Source organism: Drosophila subobscura, chromosome A (assembly GCF_008121235.1).
Source record: "Drosophila subobscura isolate 14011-0131.10 chromosome A, UCBerk_Dsub_1.0, whole genome shotgun sequence".
Taxonomy (NCBI): Eukaryota; Metazoa; Arthropoda; class Insecta; order Diptera; family Drosophilidae; genus Drosophila; species Drosophila subobscura.
The window spans coordinates 12,305,955-12,325,408 of NC_048530.1; the positions used below are offsets into that span (position 1 = coordinate 12,305,955).

At 45.3% G+C, this 19,454-nt stretch overlaps 1 protein-coding gene across 3 annotated transcripts in view; it reads right to left on the bottom strand.

The window, feature by feature from the left end:
* LOC117898872 (LIM/homeobox protein Lhx1) overlaps nucleotides 1-19,454 on the bottom strand; it is a 72,901-nt gene that overhangs the window by 44,443 nt on the left and 9,004 nt on the right. For all 3 annotated transcript variants that reach the window (XR_004649161.1, XR_004649162.1, XM_034808557.1), the window contains exons 2-3: nucleotides 12,175-12,370; nucleotides 10,849-11,075 (exon numbers count right to left, since the gene is read on the bottom strand). Coding sequence is in view for 1 of the 3 variants with exons in the window: in XM_034808557.1 (XP_034664448.1) it covers nucleotides 10,849-11,075; nucleotides 12,175-12,370 (423 nt within the window). In the remaining 2 variants the exon portion in view is untranslated. The remainder of the gene's footprint in view (nucleotides 1-10,848; nucleotides 11,076-12,174; nucleotides 12,371-19,454) is intronic.

Consider the following 19,454-nt stretch of genomic DNA (forward strand, 5'->3'; position numbering starts at 1 on the left):
TAATATTTGTTGCTGTCTTTGAATTAGAGAAAAGAAATAATGTAACGCATCATGCAGCAGTGCCCCTCGGTTGGGATACATGCCTCAAATATGTATTTCCCTTTACCCACTGACTCTAATTTTGCATTGATTTTTCGTTGCCATTTGTTTTGCCTTTTTTTGTGTGATATTTTGGGTTTGCTGTCAAAAAAATATCAATTTCAAAGCGAGTTTTCCGACCTTTTCCTCTGTCTTCTGTCCTACTCTTTGTTTGCCCCATAAATTGTGTGTCTGTCAGTCTGTTTTGTGTGTGTTCTTTTGCTAGATTTCTGACATATTTTTCGTTGATGGATTGCATGCAGAAAATTCGGAAAAAACACAAAAAGAAAAAAAAGAACGAGAGCCAAAGTTCAAAATTATAAATCACAGTCCAAATTTGTTAGCGGAAGAAAACGCACCGCACCGCCACAAAGAGGCTACAAACAATTTATTGTTGGGGCCATAAACAACGGGGTAACAACAACTTGACCAGCAGCAACAAATAACAGCCACAATAACCGACGGACCAGCAGCAGCAGCAGCAACAGCAACAACAGCGACAACAAAATCGATTAACACATAAGAAGACTCGTGCAAACCGAAGCACACAGCGAACCAAAAATATAAATACAAAAAGAGAGTACATTTACCTTTAACATGAGAGGAATGAGAGGACACGGATACCCTTTCCACGAAGCATGTTGAAGCGATCCAATAATGATAATGAGTTCAAGATACAATTTCTAATACATTTCTTAGGGGTTATTCCATTCGATCTCAATGAATGTTTTGCAAGTAAACAGGCAGCACAGGGTATACCCTTTTCATAGGGTATATCCCCTACGAAATGCCACAAAAGGGGTACAGGCGGTAGAGACTCCTCCAGAGATGAAAGGGAATGGGAATGGGAAAGGGTGAGGGGCATTAACTCCAACGATTTGTGACACTAATAAATAAGGCAGCAACAAAAGGCAGTACCTCCTCATAATTCCCCAACTTCAACTTCATCTTCCTCTGAACACTTTATGGCCGGTGCGGCTCCCTCTTTTCGTCTCCTCTTCTCCCGAAGCGTTTTATTTATTTATGTTTATTGCGTTTATCATTTGTGACATTTGCATAGCGCCGGCCCGTGGGCCACCGCAAGGAGACGAAACGCTTTGGCAATGAAACGGGGAACGAAACACTTGGACCGGGAATGGCAATGGCAATGGGAATGGGAATGGCAATGGGAATGGGAATGGTATTGGGGCACGGAATCTGAAACGCCCGTGAAATTGTCACAGCTTCGTGGATTTTACGACTTCAGCTGTAAAAATCTGTGCGCAAATTTATGAGCGAATGAATTGTGCATTTGATGGGAGCTGTGGCTGTGCCCCGAGCGGGGATGGATGCCCACTCGGATGCAACAGCAAGTGGCTGCCACTTACTAAAGGAGTGGGCAACAAAGCGGAGTTAGGGCATTTGGAAATTTGGGGGCACCAAGAGACATTCTTAGTGCAACATTTGAGACTGTTTACTGCCTCTGGCTCACCCATTTATCATGTGATTCATGCAGTAATCAGTAATCATCATTCGATCTCTCCTCAGAACTCAGAACGGAACTCTGTCACAGTGTTTTGTGTTTCGTTGTGGCATGAAAATTCATTTGAGGCCTGACCCAGTTTTCATTTTCGCCATTTGGCCCACTGCCCTGCCCTGCTCTGCCTCGCCCTCACTGATCGTTTGACAGGTTTCCAGAGAGAGAGAGAGAGAGACGAGACCTTATCTTGGAGCCCCTGGTGACTGAGTCAGCGATGCATTGGATCTCATTGAGTCACATTTCAGCTACGGCTTCGGTTTCCAATGTGATTCATGCGTGGAAAAGTTCTCTCTCTCTCTTTGTGGCGGTTCTCGGGTCCTGAAGGTGTTTTGTGTTGCTGGCGTTGTTATGTCATTTATGGCCGCCTGTTTAACGTATTTTTCAAGCGAAAAAAAACTTTATTTTCACGCGCATTACGCAAACCGTTTGAGAGAGGTGCCACGACGCGCCGTCCAAAGTCAAGCCTGAACAAAAAAAAAAATTGTGTTTCGTCTTGGCCTCGTCCCCATCGCACATCCACGATTCCGTTCCAAAAACCCAACTGCAGTCGCCGTTGAAGTCTCTGGTCGCTGGCTGTTAGCTGTTGGGTAAAAGCCCATTAAAAATAGCTTTGAAGTGGCTGTAAAAAAATAAAGCCAAACTAAAAATAAAATAAGCATTAAATGCTCGACCAAGTGCGGGCTTTCAAGACAACAACAGACGACACAGCAAAGCCCCCTCGAATTTGGAGTACTACGAGAATACGCGATGCCGCGTTAGTCGTAAACTTTGCCAGTGGAACAGGTTAAGAGACTCGCAGCGGTGCTGGTGTTGGTGTTGGTGGTGGTGCTGGGGTTGGGGCTGCCACATATTTGCTGCACCATTTGGTGGCCCCTCCCCCATCCAACAAGTGGGCTTCGCTTGTTCGATGTTTCGGTTGACTGCAGGTGATACGAATAGATATTCAGATGTTCTATGGGTTCAGTTCTCTGTCCATGCAGGAGACCCCGAGCCACCATACTTCAGTGTGGAATGTCTATGATGTGGTGACCCCGACACTGCCAAATATTTGGTGCCAGAATGCGGAAAGCAGTGCAAGAAGCAGCGGGAATGATTTGTGCCAAAATTAGGATACCCCTTTTGGGTGGGTAACAAAAAGCAAAACCAAAAGCCACTACAATCCTCAACGAAAACAGCAACAAATCCCAAGCTTTCCAAGGGATTGAAGGACCAACCTTCCATTCATTCTCCCAAATCCCAACTCCCAACTCCTTTTATTTCCCTCTGTCATCTTCGTATTCCAATCGCAATCCCAAGCCCAGTGTACATCCTATTTATATATGAATTATGTGTCTGTGAACCAATGGCAAAGATCTCAACGCAGGCGATAAGCAAAAACCAGAAAAGGGACGAAGCAGCAGGCGGAATCCACCCCGAAAGCGAAACTTAAAGCTGCCACACAGACAAAACGAAAAAAAAACGAAAAACTTAAAGAGCGAGCGGGAGAGAGATTCCATTTTTCGCCATTTTCCCCATTGTTTGTTGTGTTATTTATGGCAGAAAGAGAGAGAGGAAGAGGGGCAGGGGCAGGGGCGAAGCACCAACAGGAAAAAGAAGAAGCAGAGGAAAAGGCCAAAGCGGAGACTGGGGAAACACAATAAGAGAATCGAAATCGATTTCAGTATTTCTAAGCTTTTTGAGAGAGAGAGAGAGAGAGAGAGAGATAGAGAGAAAGAGCCTTAAGCCAGTCCCTCGACAGTTGGGAAAAGCCTGTTTTCTGCATTCCCCGCGCAGCCCCTGCCCAACCATCCATACTTCTGCCTTCTGGCATTTTCGCAGACATCATTTTGCACACACAGACACAGACACACACACAAAGTACTCCTCTGTCTCTCTCTGCCACATTTCCGTTTCCGTTTTGTATACATAACCTCAATTCACAGTCGACGTCGCACCCTTAAGAGTCACACAGCCGTGCCAACCCCCGAAAAATGTGGCATATCTCCCCCCAGCCCCCACCACCCGACCCTTTGGGGCAAATGCCACCTGCAGCAGCAGCAGCAGCAGCAGCAGTTTTTGCGTGCTTTTGGTTTCGACAGTTGGATTTGTGCCTTTCCCACTTCCCCACAAAAACACAGCCGCAACCCTCTGCCACCCCGCCTGTGGCACAGCCCCCCTCCCACTCTCCACTCTCCTGCAGCATCCACTTCTTTTGTTTCGTTTCTCGCTTCTTCTGCTTTTTCCTCTGTTTGCTTTCCTTTTTGGCTCTTTTTTCTTGCGGGGCTTTTGTTTTCTCAGTGAGCCGCCAACGCCGCCAAATCCTCCGCCAAAAAAGGAAGCCATCCCCCAGCATAATGTTCACCCCCCACTCTCCATCTTCCTCACTCTCTCTCTCTCTCTCTCACTCACTCAGTCTTTCTTTCTCGCTCTGTTTGTCTCTCTTTTGGCTTCGATTGTTGCCATCTCGCTTGCTTTTTTGCCTCTGGACCGCCTTTTTTTCGAGTGCCTGCTGCTGTTGCTGTCGCTGGCTCTCTGCTTATCTCTCGATGGAGCCCTCGAGGGCGGGGGTTGTTCTGCCGCCCTCTGGCCCACAGCTGTTTGGGGCGCCATGTTTGTCAGCGACATCTTTGTAGGTGGCATCCACGCCTTGCGGTGTGGATTTACTTTCCTCCTTTTCTTTCTGCCTTTTCGATACTCATTTTGGATACCCTTTCAGAGGCGTGATAAGATAAGAAAACTACATAGAATGCCTAGGAGTTTACATTTACTCTCTGTTTTCATATTTGTTTCGACCGAGGGGCACTGCTGCATTACGCGTCTTATGAAAATTATGTCCAAGTGCCCTTCATCGCATCCAAAAGAGTATCCAAAGGCTATTACCTCCTTCGAACTCCTCTTTCCTGCTGACATCGCTTTTTCTTTTGCTTTTCTTCTTTGGTTTTTCATTTTCTTTCTTTAGGGTTTTCCCTGCCTTTTGTTTTATTTTTTTTGGTGAAAAATGTTTGACCAAGCTTGAAATATGACACGAATTCCACTATGTAGAAGGGGGGGGGATAGGAGTACCCATAAATCTCTCTCTCCCTCGCTCTCTCTCTGGTAAAAACTCCTTAAAGTGGCGGCACTTAAAGGCACTTTTTATGAGGATACCCCCGAAACTGTCTGTCTCACTCTTCGGTTTGCTCATTCTTCTCTCATTATCAGAGACTTCTTCTGCGTGTTTTGTTTGCTCATCAAAAAGTTCTATCCGTCCCGCTGCCCGCTGCCCGATGCCCGATGCGCCCTGCACACCGTTTTGGCATTGTAACAGTTTACGGGGCACTCAATTTTTGATTGGAGATTTATGGCGAGAGTTACGAGAGTTCATTCCGAGAGTCAAGAGTCACTCAAGAGTCACTCTTTGGGGGGGGACTTTTGCTCTAGTTTTAACGCCTCTCGTCGCTCGTCGTAATTTGTGCCCCAACACATCATCAAAACATGTTGCCCCAGCACCAGTCCACCACTCTCCATACTCCTCCTCCTCCTCCTTCTGCTGTTGCTGTTGCTGTCCCTCGTTTTAGTTAGACATTAAAATGGTTTTTGGGGAGAGACCCTTTTTTTTGTTGTTTGTTTTGTGTTTTGGTTACGAGTTTTGTCATTAAGGCGCGCAAGTCGTTCGCTTCGGCAAATGCCCCATAAACCATATCCCAGCGACAAGTGTGGCATTGGCAGGGGGCAGGGGCAGGGCACGAGACAGGTTGCTGTCGACGGTCGATGATGATTGGAATTTTGTTATGGCGTTACGGAATGAAAGGAAAGGTAAGGCAAGGTAAGGCAGTTCTTCGAATGCGCAAAATGCTCAAAGAATGAATCCCAAAATCAAAGAAGAAACATTTAAAGCAATCTGTCTTTGAGGCAAAAGCGTCTTTCAGAGCTGGCAAATACCTTTTAAGCATCCTTCTCTCAGCATTCATTCGTTCCTCTGTGGATATTATTTGGTATTCAAAACACACTCCACTTGTGCGCATCGATTATTCACTTGATTTATGGACTGCCGCCCTCCCACTGCTGCTCCACTCTCCCTTTCTCCTTGACTTTTACTTCCTGTGTCCAAAAATGGCGACACTTCCGCCACCTCTGCCCCCTTTCACACTCACAGCCAATAGTCCCTGCAGACGCTACAGTCCCAGTCCACAAATAATGGAAAATAGTTGACCAAATGATTTACGAATGCGTTGAAAAGGCGTTAGAAGCCGACAACTCTCCGTGAGGCATGCCCCCACTTTGCACACTGTGCCCCCTTGGGTTTATCGTACCGCACCACCATCCATCCATCCATCGGTGGTAGGGTATTAAATTCGTGGCCCCAAAATAGCCGCAAATTTATGATCCAAAGCGAGAGAAAATCATAAAACAAAAAAGAACAGAAAGAGAGGCTGTGGAGAGGGGGGCGGGCGGTACATGCTGCAGACAGGGGCGGGCATGTGGTAAGGGGTAAGGTGGATGGGGGCATGTGTGGCATTGTGGTCAGTCAATGTGCGTCTCGGGAAAAAAAGCGAGACCCAAGAGTCATAAAAATAAAAAATAGCCCAAGTAAATGTCAAATAAACTTTAACGGTTTTCGCTTTTTTGTTGGTTATTCTTTTTTCTTTTGGTTTTGTTTTGGCCTGGTCAAAACACACAGGGGCACAGAGAGAGAGGGGGAGATACAGATTGGACCACAGCCACAGGCCCCACACAGCAACCATCCCTGGAGGCCCCACAAGCCAGCAGCCAGCTGCCATAAACTTTTCAAGCAAAGGAAAAAAGGAAACAAAAGTAATAGATATATGTACATATATATACGGATCTGGTATATATCTTACGTGTACATAATCATACACACAACGAAAAACTCGACCAGAAAACAGAGGAAAACAGAAGGGAAAAACTGCCATCGCTGCAGAAAAAAAAAAGCACAGAAACTGCAAATAAAAATAAAAATAAAAATAACAAAAACTCCTAGAGGAGAAGAAGAAATGGGCAACCGCAAGGCAACAGCAACAGCAAAAGCAGAAGCAGTAGGAAGGGGATGAGGTTTCATGTGGCATGTGGCATGTGGCATGAGGCATGACTGTGTGGCCAAGGGCGTAACAGCAAAACCACACCGATTTACGGTGTAGGGCATTGAAGAGGAGAGTACTATATTACGTGACCAGCCGACAAAATGACAACCGTAAATCTGTGGTATATTTCATGTGGTGGCCACAAACAGAGAGCCACTGCGATGGAGAGGGGAGGGGAAGAGGGGGGTGGGGCAGCGGAAAGAGAGAAAAAAAGGGAAAAGTGTAGGAAGAGGCATAAAGAGAGCGGATTATATGATATTCCAACCAGCATTCGAATTGAAAACTCCCCATCGGAAAGTGAACTGAAAATCGATTTCAAATCGATTAATAAAAGTGTTTCCGATACAAACAAATATCGAAGCCATACAAAATTCACGCTTTTGAAAGTCGACTTTAAAGCTGAAATGCAACATCTGTTCAAGACAAGAAAGGAAAGTTTTGAGATGGAGAGACGGAGCTTTTGCTCATATGCCCATGGACCCTTTATTGTTGTTAAGACCAAACAAAAAATGTAGGCGTACGGAAATACAGGACTACGCCTAATAAAAAGCAGCAATAAAGAGCAGCAGAAAGAATCGGATGGAGGAAGAGAATAAGGAGAAAGCGGACATATGGATCAGGAGAAAGAGCAGCCTTTGCGGCTCATAAACATGTTGGGCATCATAAAAGTAACAACAGAAAATGAGTCTTGCCTCAAAAACAGCCGAAAATATAAATACAAATAAAGGCAACTTTAAGAGCTGAGGTCGTTTAAGGGTCATTATGTGCCCCCCAACTGTATGGCAGGATCACAGACCACTCGTATGCGTATAATAAGTGTTTATGCTGGAATCGGAGGAGGAGGAGGAGGAGAAGGAGAAGGAGGAGGAGCAGGAAGGACTGGCTGTAAGTCATTTCAAGTGTTGATGATAACTCACGAGAGTTTAGGACCCTAAAATGTAGGAAGTAAAGCAGAAGAGGGAAGGATAATATATTTTCATGAGGAATAAAGTCTCTTATTGAGTCTCTTACTCCCATGAATCAACCTTAAGATATCTGATTTGTTTTTAGCTCTCCTGGTAGTCAAAACTCTATCAATTCCCATTATGCCCGGAATGTTACCACTTTTACTCAAAAAAAAAAGCTAAAATTCGTGTCTTTCTGCGGATTGTCAACTGTTTGCCTTTCAAGTGGAAGCTTAAAATGCTGATAGGATTAAAAACAATGAGAACGTAGCGAGGGAAGACACAAATAGATCAAATTAATTGGGTTTATGTGTTGCCAATTATGGCGCTTATCCAAAATAATAATTTTCCTGTTCTTTCGCTCTCCCAGTGCAGCTTACCAAAGGAAAAAAGGTAAAAGGGTAATTCCTATGTTCTCTCTCATATTTGTTCTATGTACTTCAGTGCACTTTTTGCGATGGCCTCTGGTACTATGATTTATGTTCTATTTCGTAAGCTCTATTTCTGCCGGGAAGTCCCGTCGCTACGCCACTTTATTGTTGTGTCTTTTTATCGCACGGCAAACTGTTTAATTTATTTGACAAGCCATAAATTGAAGCCTTGACACACAACAGCAACAAAACACACAAAAAATGGCAAAGAAAATGTTGTTTTTCTTGTGGAGAATTCTCCTTGCGTTGAGTTATGTATTTTCCATCATAATTTGTAGGGTTTCTGTTTGTCTCCGATACCGAGGGGCCCACTAACACATTTGCCGCCGCGTTTTGCCTGGGGGATTTTCACATCTTTTTTTTCGAGCGGTTTCTTTTTGGGGCACGAGTGAAAAATCCGTTGCACGTAATTAACGCAATTAAAATCAAAACATTAATGACCTGCGCTGCTCGGCTGCGTTGCCGGGCGTCGCCGTCGACGGCAACAGCAGCTAGCGTCTCAGCTGGTGGCGCTGCAGCAACCACAGCAGCGGAGGAGCAGCGGCAACAGCAGCCACCGCAGCCAATGGACACACCATCGAATTTCTTTTGGGATTTTCGTGTCCTTTTTGCGTGAAAAAATGTGTGAAAAATGATGTTAAGTAAACGATTATTGCATACTGAAATTATTGATGGCAAGGCTGGAAAAGCTTTCAAGAAAAAGTATTGCCTTCATTTTTGGGCATGGAATTGGCTGCGTGGCTGCTCTCTTCGGCTGCCATTTTGTTCTGCCGCTGTCGCTGTCTCTGTCGCTGTCTCTGCCTCAGTCGGCAGTCTGCGCAGCTGCAGAGAGTCTCTCTCTCTCATTCGCTTGCTCTCTCTCATTCTCTCTCTCTCTCTCTCTCACTCTCTGTCTGTCTCTCTTCGAGTGGGTGGAAGGAGCAGAACAAAAATGGCAGCGTTGAAATATTTAACGCCGCTAAGTATGCTACGAAAATATTTTCCCGCATTTCGGTTTCTTTTGGTCACAAAAAACTAGAGTGAGAGGAGAAAAAGGGGGGAAACAGGAGTGGGGAAAGAAAAAAAACGGAGCACAGTGGAGAGAAGAGAGACAGAGGAGACACTGAAATGGCTTTAGTGGAAATTGCATCGCAAAAAGTGGAAATACATAGAAGCCACACAAGAAGAGAAGAGGCGTTGCTGCTTGTGACAGGAATTTCATGCACACACACACACACACTCATCATATATGCCGCCATTTAAAGCCCTTTAATTGCTTGAAAACTTGAAATAATAATGCCCCACACCAGCGACTGCGACTGCGACTGGGCGCCTACTTTAAAGCTTAATCCACATCCCACACAGACGCAGACGCAGGCACACAGCCGCATCCACTGGGCATCCTTTGGCCTGTGGTACGCGCGAACGTGGCATATCCTTTAAAACTTTTTGCCCATCGTGTGCAACAAAAAATAAAAGGGTAAACAAAAGCCGTCAAGCGGTGGATGGATGGAGGGAATGTGCTTTGGGGTTTTTGCATTTTGCAGCTGCTTTTGGCTTTAATGCGTTTTCCCATCACTCGGTCTTCTCCGACTACTCCTGCTCCACACACACTTCTTCATTTAATTTGTGTGTTGAATTTTTCGGTGAATGTGTGGAAATTATGTGGAAAACGCAGAGGGAAATGAACGCCATTAAAGCTTTAACTGTGAAGCACGCTAAATAAAAAAAAGGGACTTCTTACGATAGGATTTTACTCTTCAATGTTTATGGGGAATGTTCTGAATGTTCGGGAACTATTTTCGAACTAAGTAACACTTTATACTAGTGTTGGTTAATGAATTGTGGAGTGTTCTTTCGCTCAAAAAGTTCCAAAGTTGGAGCTAATAACTAATAGTTTTCGCATATTCTAAATAGAGTTCTTTGAACCATTGGCACCGATTCTTAACACTTATTTATTGTAACGTACTGAACGTACGATTTCTTGAGCTTAAGATTTCCCATTCCAAGTCTCCCTCCTCTCTCTCTCTCTCTCCGGCACTCTTCTCTGTGTGTGTGTCCTATTTTCCTATGCATGAGACTCGTGTTTTATTTATGCGTTTTGTGTAAATATTTGCAAAGCATTTAGCCTCTGACTTTTGTCTTCAAATTGTGTGTGCGTGTAAATGCGACTCTACTCCTCGTTGCAGGAGTGGCCAAAAATCCAGAAATGTAGCAAATATTTTTTAGGATTACAAAGGAAAACAGCGAAAGAGATGCGGCAGACAGCCCGAGCCCGAGTGAATGATAGGAAAAACTGTGCCAAAAATCAACAATGGGCATATTATCAGCAACAACAAATAGACAGAGAGTAAGAGATAGAGAGAGAGACCGAGAGAGAGACGTGGCAACAATGGCCGGTCCGTTGCTTCTTTTATTCCCACGGTAATTTAAATGGCAAATATTTCTATCGCAAACGATAAACAATTAGTGCAAACAACTGCGTTAGAAATTAAAATATTTGTACAAAAAATGCCATGTTATTGTTATTTTTTGGATGCGGTGCGGTGCGTGCCTGCCTGCCTGCCTGCCTGCCTGATGTGTCTGTTGGTGTCCGGTGGTGTGACCAAATTTGTTCCTAAATACACCCAAAAGCATGTGTGTAATTTTGTATTTATGGCCGATTGAAATTGCAGATAGCAGCACAGCCCAGCAGAATCCTCTTCAGAGTGCTCTGGCCTAATGAGCAAAGATGAGCCCCAAAGCTGTGCCCGCCCAGAATTGATGATCCCCCTCCCGATTAGCGTCCTGTGAATGGATGGGAAATGGGATGGGATATGTGATGGGATGGTACTTACCGCTCAGTGAATTGTGGCCGCAGGATGGCGCCTTGCCCAGCAGATAGTCGTCCTTGCAGATAAACTTATTGTCATCCAAAACGTACAGCTGCTCCCCTGTGCTCAACTGCTTGCGGCATATGCAACATGTAAAGCAATTTAGGTGGAAAACCTTGTCCCGCGGCTTACGCACCAGATCCGATGGCGCAATACCCTGGCCACAGCCACTGCACTTGGTGCCATAGCGTCTGCAAAACAAAAGGCAAAGTAGAATCGGAGTGTTAGGAAATAAATTGCTATAATAATTGTATTGCAATCAGAATACATTCCAATTAATCCAACACTGCAATTTCAAAATAACAGTGTTGGAAAGCCGTTAATGGCAATCAGAGCTACTATTCCAACTCTGAAAACACTCGAAAGTACTATTCCAACACAGAAAACACACAGAAAACTACCATTTCAACTCTGAAACTGCACCGGAATTATGTTGGACAGAAGTCCAAGTATTGGAACTGCTCTTCCAACACTGAAATTCATAGAGAAAGCTCTCAAAAGCACTACCATAGAAATGCAATTCCGTTCAGAGGAAGCCTTGAAGTTCTATTGCTGGAACGTTTCTTATTCGAAAATTCCAAACAAAAGATCAATCTATGGAAACCCTTTACTATTCTAAGTAGTTCCTTCTATTGATGGCCACCTGGCACTGGCAATGACTCCCACAATGATGCGCGCACACACATATCGTACGAAGCCTCCACTATCCGTTTATGGAATGCTTTGTTGGCCCCGCATTCCCATCATAGTCTACCGTCCTGCCGCTGATTGATAGCACACCCATCTTCACTCTGACACTCTTCGGAATAAAGGAACGAAGGGACACCGAAGGACAGGGAGAGTCTTGTGTGCAGGAATTGATTTCATTTTGATTTGCTCAGGTATTTTGCATGTTAATTGCTTTCGTCCTGGCATTTTTCCCGACTCTCCTCATTCTTTTTTTCAATTAATAGAACTGAATGCGGAATCCGAAGTGAAATCAAATGAAACCCACGCGCACGGACAGCGCAGCAAAACAAAAGCCAAAGAGTCAAAGCTCCGATTGAAAACTTGGCTCTTAATTGCTTTGATTTTCGTTCAGTTCACTCACTGACGAGAGACGACTCCTCGCTTCGGTCAGCGACTTCTGATTGAAAGCTCCTTCCCTTTCGCTCTGAATGGGGCAAATGGGGAATTAGAAGAAGGATTGTGAAAGAATATGTATGAGTATGTGTGGATATCGTTTATGAAAACTATTTTCCAGTGCACGGAATCTATGGAACTTGTGGAACTGTAGCTGTATTTTCTTACCTGAAGAAATCATTGCGACAGTAGAGCTTCGATTCGCGACTGAAGCATTTGTCGGTGAGCGGTTGGAGGCATTCACAGCATCGCACGCAGGAGGCGTGCCAGGCGCGTTCGAGGACATTTAGCAGGAACTTGTCCAGGATCGGTTTATTGCACCCAGCACAGGGATCGCCCACGCCCACAGGCGGTTCACTGCGACCTACAAAGAACGATATGGAGAGAGTGAAAAGTTGAGATTAAAGACAGTTCAGCAGTAAAAGATTCAACTGTTTAAAGGATGACCATTTCAAGTGGAAGAAATTCCCCCTGGAGAGGGAAGCAGAGAGGAGAGGAGTGTTTGTGTGTGAGATGTGTGCCCGTCGAAAATCCTTCGAGGCGCAAATTAGCACCTCGCTTTTGGTTGCCTCATTAAGTTTGCACATGTGTGTGTCTGTCTGTGTGTGGCAGAGTGCCAGAGTGGCAGGTGGTGTGGCAGCGTGGGAGGGTACATCTAAATGAGCAATGAGCAATGCGTGGCCTTGGGACTGGACTGGGACTGGGACTGGGGACTGAGACTGGACGGATGGTAAACATTTGAGCATTACAATTTGCACGTTGCATACGCCCTGTGGGGGCATGCACCTTTGCCCCCTTGCCCGCACAGAGACCGCAATTTCATGCCACATGTGGTAGCCGGCACATTCAATGAATGTTCTGCTGCTCTTGCGAGAGCGTTCTCCTTTCCATCTTTCCATCTTTCCACCTTGTTAGTACTTTTCCTCCTCTGCCACAAGACCAAGAAGGCGTTGCAAGAAGGCGTGGCATATCTATATATATATATAGAGGATATATAGAGTTTTTTGTATCGTATGTTAGAGGAGATGTGTGAGCAGAGGCAGATGGGGCAACTGCAACCGAATAATGATAGAGGCCACAACCCAAAATGGAGTGCCCTCGGGGCCTGAGACTGAAACTTGAGAAGCAGCAACCGCCAGCAGAAGGAGAGGGCGCGGGAGCTTGAAGCGGCAGAAGGCAGCAGGAAGAAGGTTCCTCCTTTTGCAGTCAATCAGTCAATGGAGTTGTGGCATGAAACAAACCAAAAAAAAAACAGAAAAAGAACAAGAACAAAACTTTTGTCTTCGCCTCTTCGGTTTCGTTCGTTTTGGGGCAGGTGCAGGGGGGGCGGCTGTTGCATGGTTCTTCTTTTTTGGGGGCGTGTCTCAGGTACAAAATATAAATACCATAAAAAGAAGGAGAAGCAGCAGAAACACACAAAAGGAGGAGGAGGAGGTGAGGGTGAGGGTGCAGAGGCAGGAGGATGTTCGAAATAAAAAGTAAACTTTTGTGTGTGAAAATTTATTTTCATTCAAAAAGTTTCTGTGCACATTTTTGTGGCATGTGGGGGGCGGGGGAGGAGAGGTTGTAGGTGAGAAGGTAGAGAAGTGGAAGCAGAGGCAGGAGGATTAATGGGTCGAGGGAGCAGTAGGAGTATGAAGAACGAGAATTGTATGAGAAACAAGGTGTGGATGAAGAATGGGATGCGATATGCAAGGAGAGAGAAGAAATAAGCAGTAAAAGAATAGAATAACAGAAGGAGGAAGGATCATATCTCTTATTTCTCAACCTCCTGTCATACATATATCCTTTCTGCTGCTCCTGCTGCTACAGTGACCCACATTAATAATGGCACAAATTCCTCCCCTAACTACTGGCTCCCGATGGACAGTAGCTGCAGCCCCAAGCGAATCCCCATCGAATGGGCAAACGAATGAATGAATAAACCACGCCAGAAAGGGCGAGACAGAGAGGCAGAGTGGGGCAGTGCTTCTTGGAGATTATAAATGAGCAACTGACACACTGATTGATTGACGAATTGACTCATTTTCGCTAACAGAAAGACCGAAAAATAAAACCAGAAAACTGCAAGGAATTATAACGAATGAATATCCTCCACACTGAGAGGCATTGGAACCAGCGACAGCAACAGCAAAAGCAGACAGACACCCAACAAGAGGCAGGGCGGAGGCAGCATCATCGCAAGTGGCAAAGTTGCAAGTCTCGAGTGAAGACCCAGCCTCTGCTGCTGCCTCTGCCTCTGCCGCATATGTCAAAATTGACGGATGTTATCAATCATTTCATGCCGCTGCAGACAATTTTTAATGAAGGTTATAGACGTTTATAGACGGAACGGAACCGAATCGCAGGGAGTGTTGCCAGTCGCCAGTTGCCAGGGGAAGGAGACGACTGACTGACTTCTCTCTGCCTCAGAGTCTGCCTTTAGTTTGGGGTCTGGAAGTCTGGGGGTCTGAGTCTGTCTCTGGTCCTGGCTCTGGGGCTGAAGCTCAATGAACTGCACAACACAAGCAAAAGCATTTTCAAGTCGGGTTAAACGTTGTTCGTGTTTCTGTTTACTCCTTATGATGTTTCTGCTGCCGTTGGTGTAACATATCACTGATTGATTGTCGATATTGTTCATATTTTTCGAGTATCCAACGACATTTTATACTTTTGTTAGTATTTCGATGTCATTTTCTGTGCTTGTGGTGCTTTAATTGATTGTTCTAGTAGATTTTCTTACACTGTTGTTGAAATTGTCAATATCGTTGTGATTGTTTGTGATGGATTCTGTACTTTTGGTTGTTGTTTGCAATGTTTTAATGGCTTTATTTTGAACGTAATGCGACTGGAGATTGTTTGTGGCAGCGTTCAATCAATCTTTGAAAAACCTCAGGGCAAGAGCATCTCCCATTCGGAGTCTCCATCGCTGTGCCCGCTGGGCCCATCAGCGATTACTGATGCTGATGCTGATGCGGCTGCTGTGGTCATGGCTCCTGTGGCTCCTCCAGCTTCTTCTCCGTTTCCTCGACTGTTTTTCGGGACTCTGCTGGGGAGCTCTTTTTGGGCTGTCAGTCAGGCACCTTCGCTTCGCGGTGGGACCTTCGTGGACTTTATTTTTGTGCCTTCTGGCGCGTTTTTAAAAAGCGACAAATTGTTGTTTGCAGACGCCGACAACGTTGTTGCTGCTGCTGATGTGGCGGTTGTTGGTGCTGTTGTTGTTGGTGCTGCTGCTGCCGCTTAAGTGTCGCAATTTAAATATTGTTGAGTGCACTTTTGGCTACCGTTGGCCATTTATTTTGCGCTGAAATTTATGTAACGATGTGAAAAATTGCCCGACTACTGGAACGAACTGAAGCAAAGCCAGGCTAAGGCTCTAGGCAACCGCTCTCTGCCCCTCTCTCTCTCTCTCTTTCTTTCTCTCTCTCTCTCACTCTGTGTTTGTGCTTTCTGTGTCGCTGTTGCAGTTTTCCCCTGGATCTGTGGTGGCAGCCATTGACCGCGCGAGTGGAAGCTGCGAGGCCGGAGAAAAGTGCAAAGTTGCAACCGAGGCACGTACAAAGCATTTTGCACAACATTTTCCGCGCTCTCAGCCTCCCGCTCTTGGACAAAGCGAAATAATTGTGTTCCACAGAGCACAGAGCACTGAGAGCTCGTCTGGACAATCCATGGACTAACTGCATTTATAATGCAGCCAGCAACGAGCAGCCAGCAACCAGCAGAAGCAGCTTCTTCATGGCTCGATGGGCTGGTCCCCGGGCAACACCCCAAAGGCCTGCCCCACAAAAAGAAGAGAAAAAAAAGAAGAAATATAACAAATGAACTGAAACTCTGTTCTGCAAGCAGCCGGACCAGCAGCAGTACAGTGAGGCCAGGCAGCCGGTGGACACTCTCGACTCTAGTCTTGTCGATTATTTAGTTGCAGCATGGAGAGGGCAAGGCATCACTTGCATCTTTCATCTCGAGTTCTGTCTGTGCAACAGAAGCAAGCGGCTTTGGGGCAGGGGCAAACTTTTGACCATTGTCGTTCCGTCTGTGGCAGAAACTGTGAAAAATTCGTTCGACATCGTACACGCCACAAAAAACAGAGGAAGAAAAAAATACTACAACAACATCAACAAAAATAAAGAGAAGCGAACAGAAAAATGGGAAATAATAAAAACTGAGCTTCGAACCAAAGCACTTGCTGCTGCCTGCTGCCTGCTGCTGCGCCATGTTGGTTACGCCTCCCCCTTTCCCCCCACACCCCAGCCCACCTCTTGGGGCACGCCCCTGAACTCAAAACGTGACTAAAATGTTAAAGCCACAAAGAAAAAGAAAAGCAGCAGCAGAAGCAGCCAGCAACCATCAGCCAGCAACCCGCAACCAGCAACCGCCGCGCAATCATTTTTTTGTATTTTTTCTTTCCAGCTTCTGGCAGGCTGGCTGACTGGCTGTTTCTTCCTTTTCTTTTTGCAGGCTTTTCCTCTATTTTCCTGCTGCTTCTTTTTTTCTTGTGGCAAATCTTATGCAAAACTCCAAATGGTAATGCAGTAGGAAAAAGCCAAACAAATGGCTCCATAAAAAAAACACAAGAAAAACTTATGGGCCACAGAAGGAAAACTTTTTTGCCAGGCAGACCGAAAAGGGATTAAAGTGGAAAATGTAAAGAAAATCCCCACATCCTAGAAGGAAAAACTAATATCAAAATAGATATATCTAAGGATATCTCCCAGAGAGAATTCTTTGAGTGGACTGTTCCTCCCAATTTAAGTTAATTTTTTCTTCCCGAATGTTCTTTAAAATGAGGCAAAACATTTCCCACTTCCCATATCCATATTTCCATTCTTTCTGTGTCGACAGCCTCATTAATGTTTCTTTTTTCTCTTCTTCTTTTACCCCTTTTTTATTTAAATTTTGTTTCGTTTTTTTCAACCAATTTGTGTAATTAAAATGTTAACAAGTTTTGAGCGCAAGCAAAACCAGAAATAGGTGTTAAAGTTTATATTAAATATTTCAAGCAGATCGACGACAACGACAGGCGTTGAACTTTGGCCTCACAGACGACCGAAAACGTTTTCCATTCTTTATGGCAGGCCAAAGTGGGGGGACAGGGGCAGGGCAGACCGAGAGTTCCGTGGAGGTCTCCTCCGAGCCACCGCTGGCTTCTGGCGTCTGCCTCTTCTGGTTGGGGAAATGCAATCAAAATTGTCAAATCAGGCGCAACGAATTGCATTAAAAATAGTAACCAACTATTTCTGGAGTGAAGCATCAAAAAAATAAAGGGGAGAGTGGAGAAAAGAGGTCGCAAAGGGAGAGCAGAGTGGGAGAATAGACGGCGAAATGGAGAGGAAAATATAAATGAAAAAAAAACAACTTTAAAAGTTTAAAATTGAAAAAAATCTCCATTAAACATTTATTTTATTCGAGAATGGCATGAAATCAAGTTAACCAACACTGTGGCCCAAAAGAAGTGTTGAATAAAGCTCTTGGAATGAAGAAAGAGTTTTCGTTTCTCACTCTTCCTGTGGCTCATATCCCAATCGTTACACCATTTCCCCCGCTGCCACATTTCCTTCCCTTTTTCTGTCCCCTTTTTCTCTCTCTCTCTCTCTCTCTCTGTTGTCCCCTTCTTTTGCTTATGCCAAAGAGCAACACTGGAAACAAGAAACAAAGTCTCGATGGACACAGGCAGATATGAAAGAGGCCAACCATAAAAAGCATACCAAAATGAAGATGAGAAGAGCTCCTCTGATAGGCAAAGAGCGATATGGCCCAGGATTCGATGATGATGATGATGATGAGGGGTTGCGAGGGGGCTTGTGAAAAAGAGAGAGGGAGAGAGAGGAGGTTCTGGCAGCCGCCTCTGGTTTTGCCTTTTATTTTCTTGCGTTCTTTTATTTTTATTTTTTGCATTTTTTTTGGAAAAGAATATAATGGCAAAGTAAACAACAATTTCATGATGCGAGACGATGGCAACGGATCGGCGTCGATGGCTTCTGGGCTGCCTGCCGCCTATCTGCCATCCATATCCAGTCCATGCCACTGGTACTGCCACTGCCACTGCTGTGTATCTGTGTATCTGCCAGATACTTTATATGCATGAGGTTACAGCAAAAAGGAGGCGTATCTCCTCTTTTTCCGCCTCCCTTGCTGTTTCTGTGTGTGTGTTGCAAAAATACAAAATAAAAATGAACAAAAGCGAACAAATTTACATGACAAAAATGGCTGAGAAAACGAATGTTGGGGCATGGATTAAACATGCAACTGCAGATCGTGGAGGTTTACAGGCAATCAATTTCTTAAAGAGAGGTCCTTTCGCTCATCTCAAATGCCTTTAAGAGTTCTGTTCATATTTTCCCCAGCCGCTCTTTGGGGGTGGGGGCAAGAGACTCGTTTTGGTTCTGCTTCTGGCTCTGGAGACTCTCTCAATCTCAATTTCAATCTCACCAGCCATTTTCATAGTCATCTTCATCTTCCGTTCTCCCTTTTCCATTCCCCCATCTCTTGTCTGGACTCCAGTTGCCATCCTTCCCCAACCCCCTCTCTATACATTTCTCATCTCCATTTTCCATAGTCGTCATCATCAACATTGTCGTCAGTTGCAGAGATTTTTATAGGGCCCCAGTACTTTGGTTTTCTCTCTTTTTCTTTTGCTTTTGTCGCCCCATAAAAATCACACTTCTGTCCCAACATGGGGCATGGGCGAATGGGGCACACAGGGCGAGGGCGAAGTCGAGGGCCAGGCCACAGCAAAGCTCTCGCTCGCTCGCTCGCTTTCGCCTCGTTTCGGGTGGATGGAAATGTCTCTCGACTCTCGAGTGGCTCTTCTCCTTCGTCGTTGTCGTCGTCATGGGGGTTGGGGTGGTGCCACCATCTCCACCTCTCCCAGTCTACCAATGCCTCTGTCTACGGACTGCGCCGCTTGTCAGCAGACTGATAGCCAATGATAAGCCTTAGCGTATGAGTGATGTGGCATGTGGCATGGACACACACAAACACGAACACGAGAGCCAACAACAGGACAACAACCTCCCCCTGGGCCATGGCTGTGCTACTGCCACCCGCCCACGCAACCCCCAGAACCCACAACCACCCCCCTCAAGAGGCGCACCGCACCCACCTTCCCCACTCTGCATTTTCTTGGATTTTCTTTTTCATATTTTTTTGTGGAAGGTTTCCCATTCGATATGCTGCCACGGCCAACCCGAAGCCAACCCCCCACAGGGGACCTCTCACAGGGAGACCCTTTCCTCGGCATTGGCAGACAGAAGGAGTCATCGAAAAAAGGACTGTGAACAATGGGACAAGAGTCTATTTCCCATTTGTCTTTATGGAAATATGAAAATCGTAGATGATCGATAAACCAAGTAAACCAAAATGAAGGTAAAGCAAACCGCTCGAACAACAAACATATTTATCGATGAGGCTTTCATTGGATACTCGATTTAAAAGGGAGACATCTTTCAGCGAAACTTTGGAAAACCTTG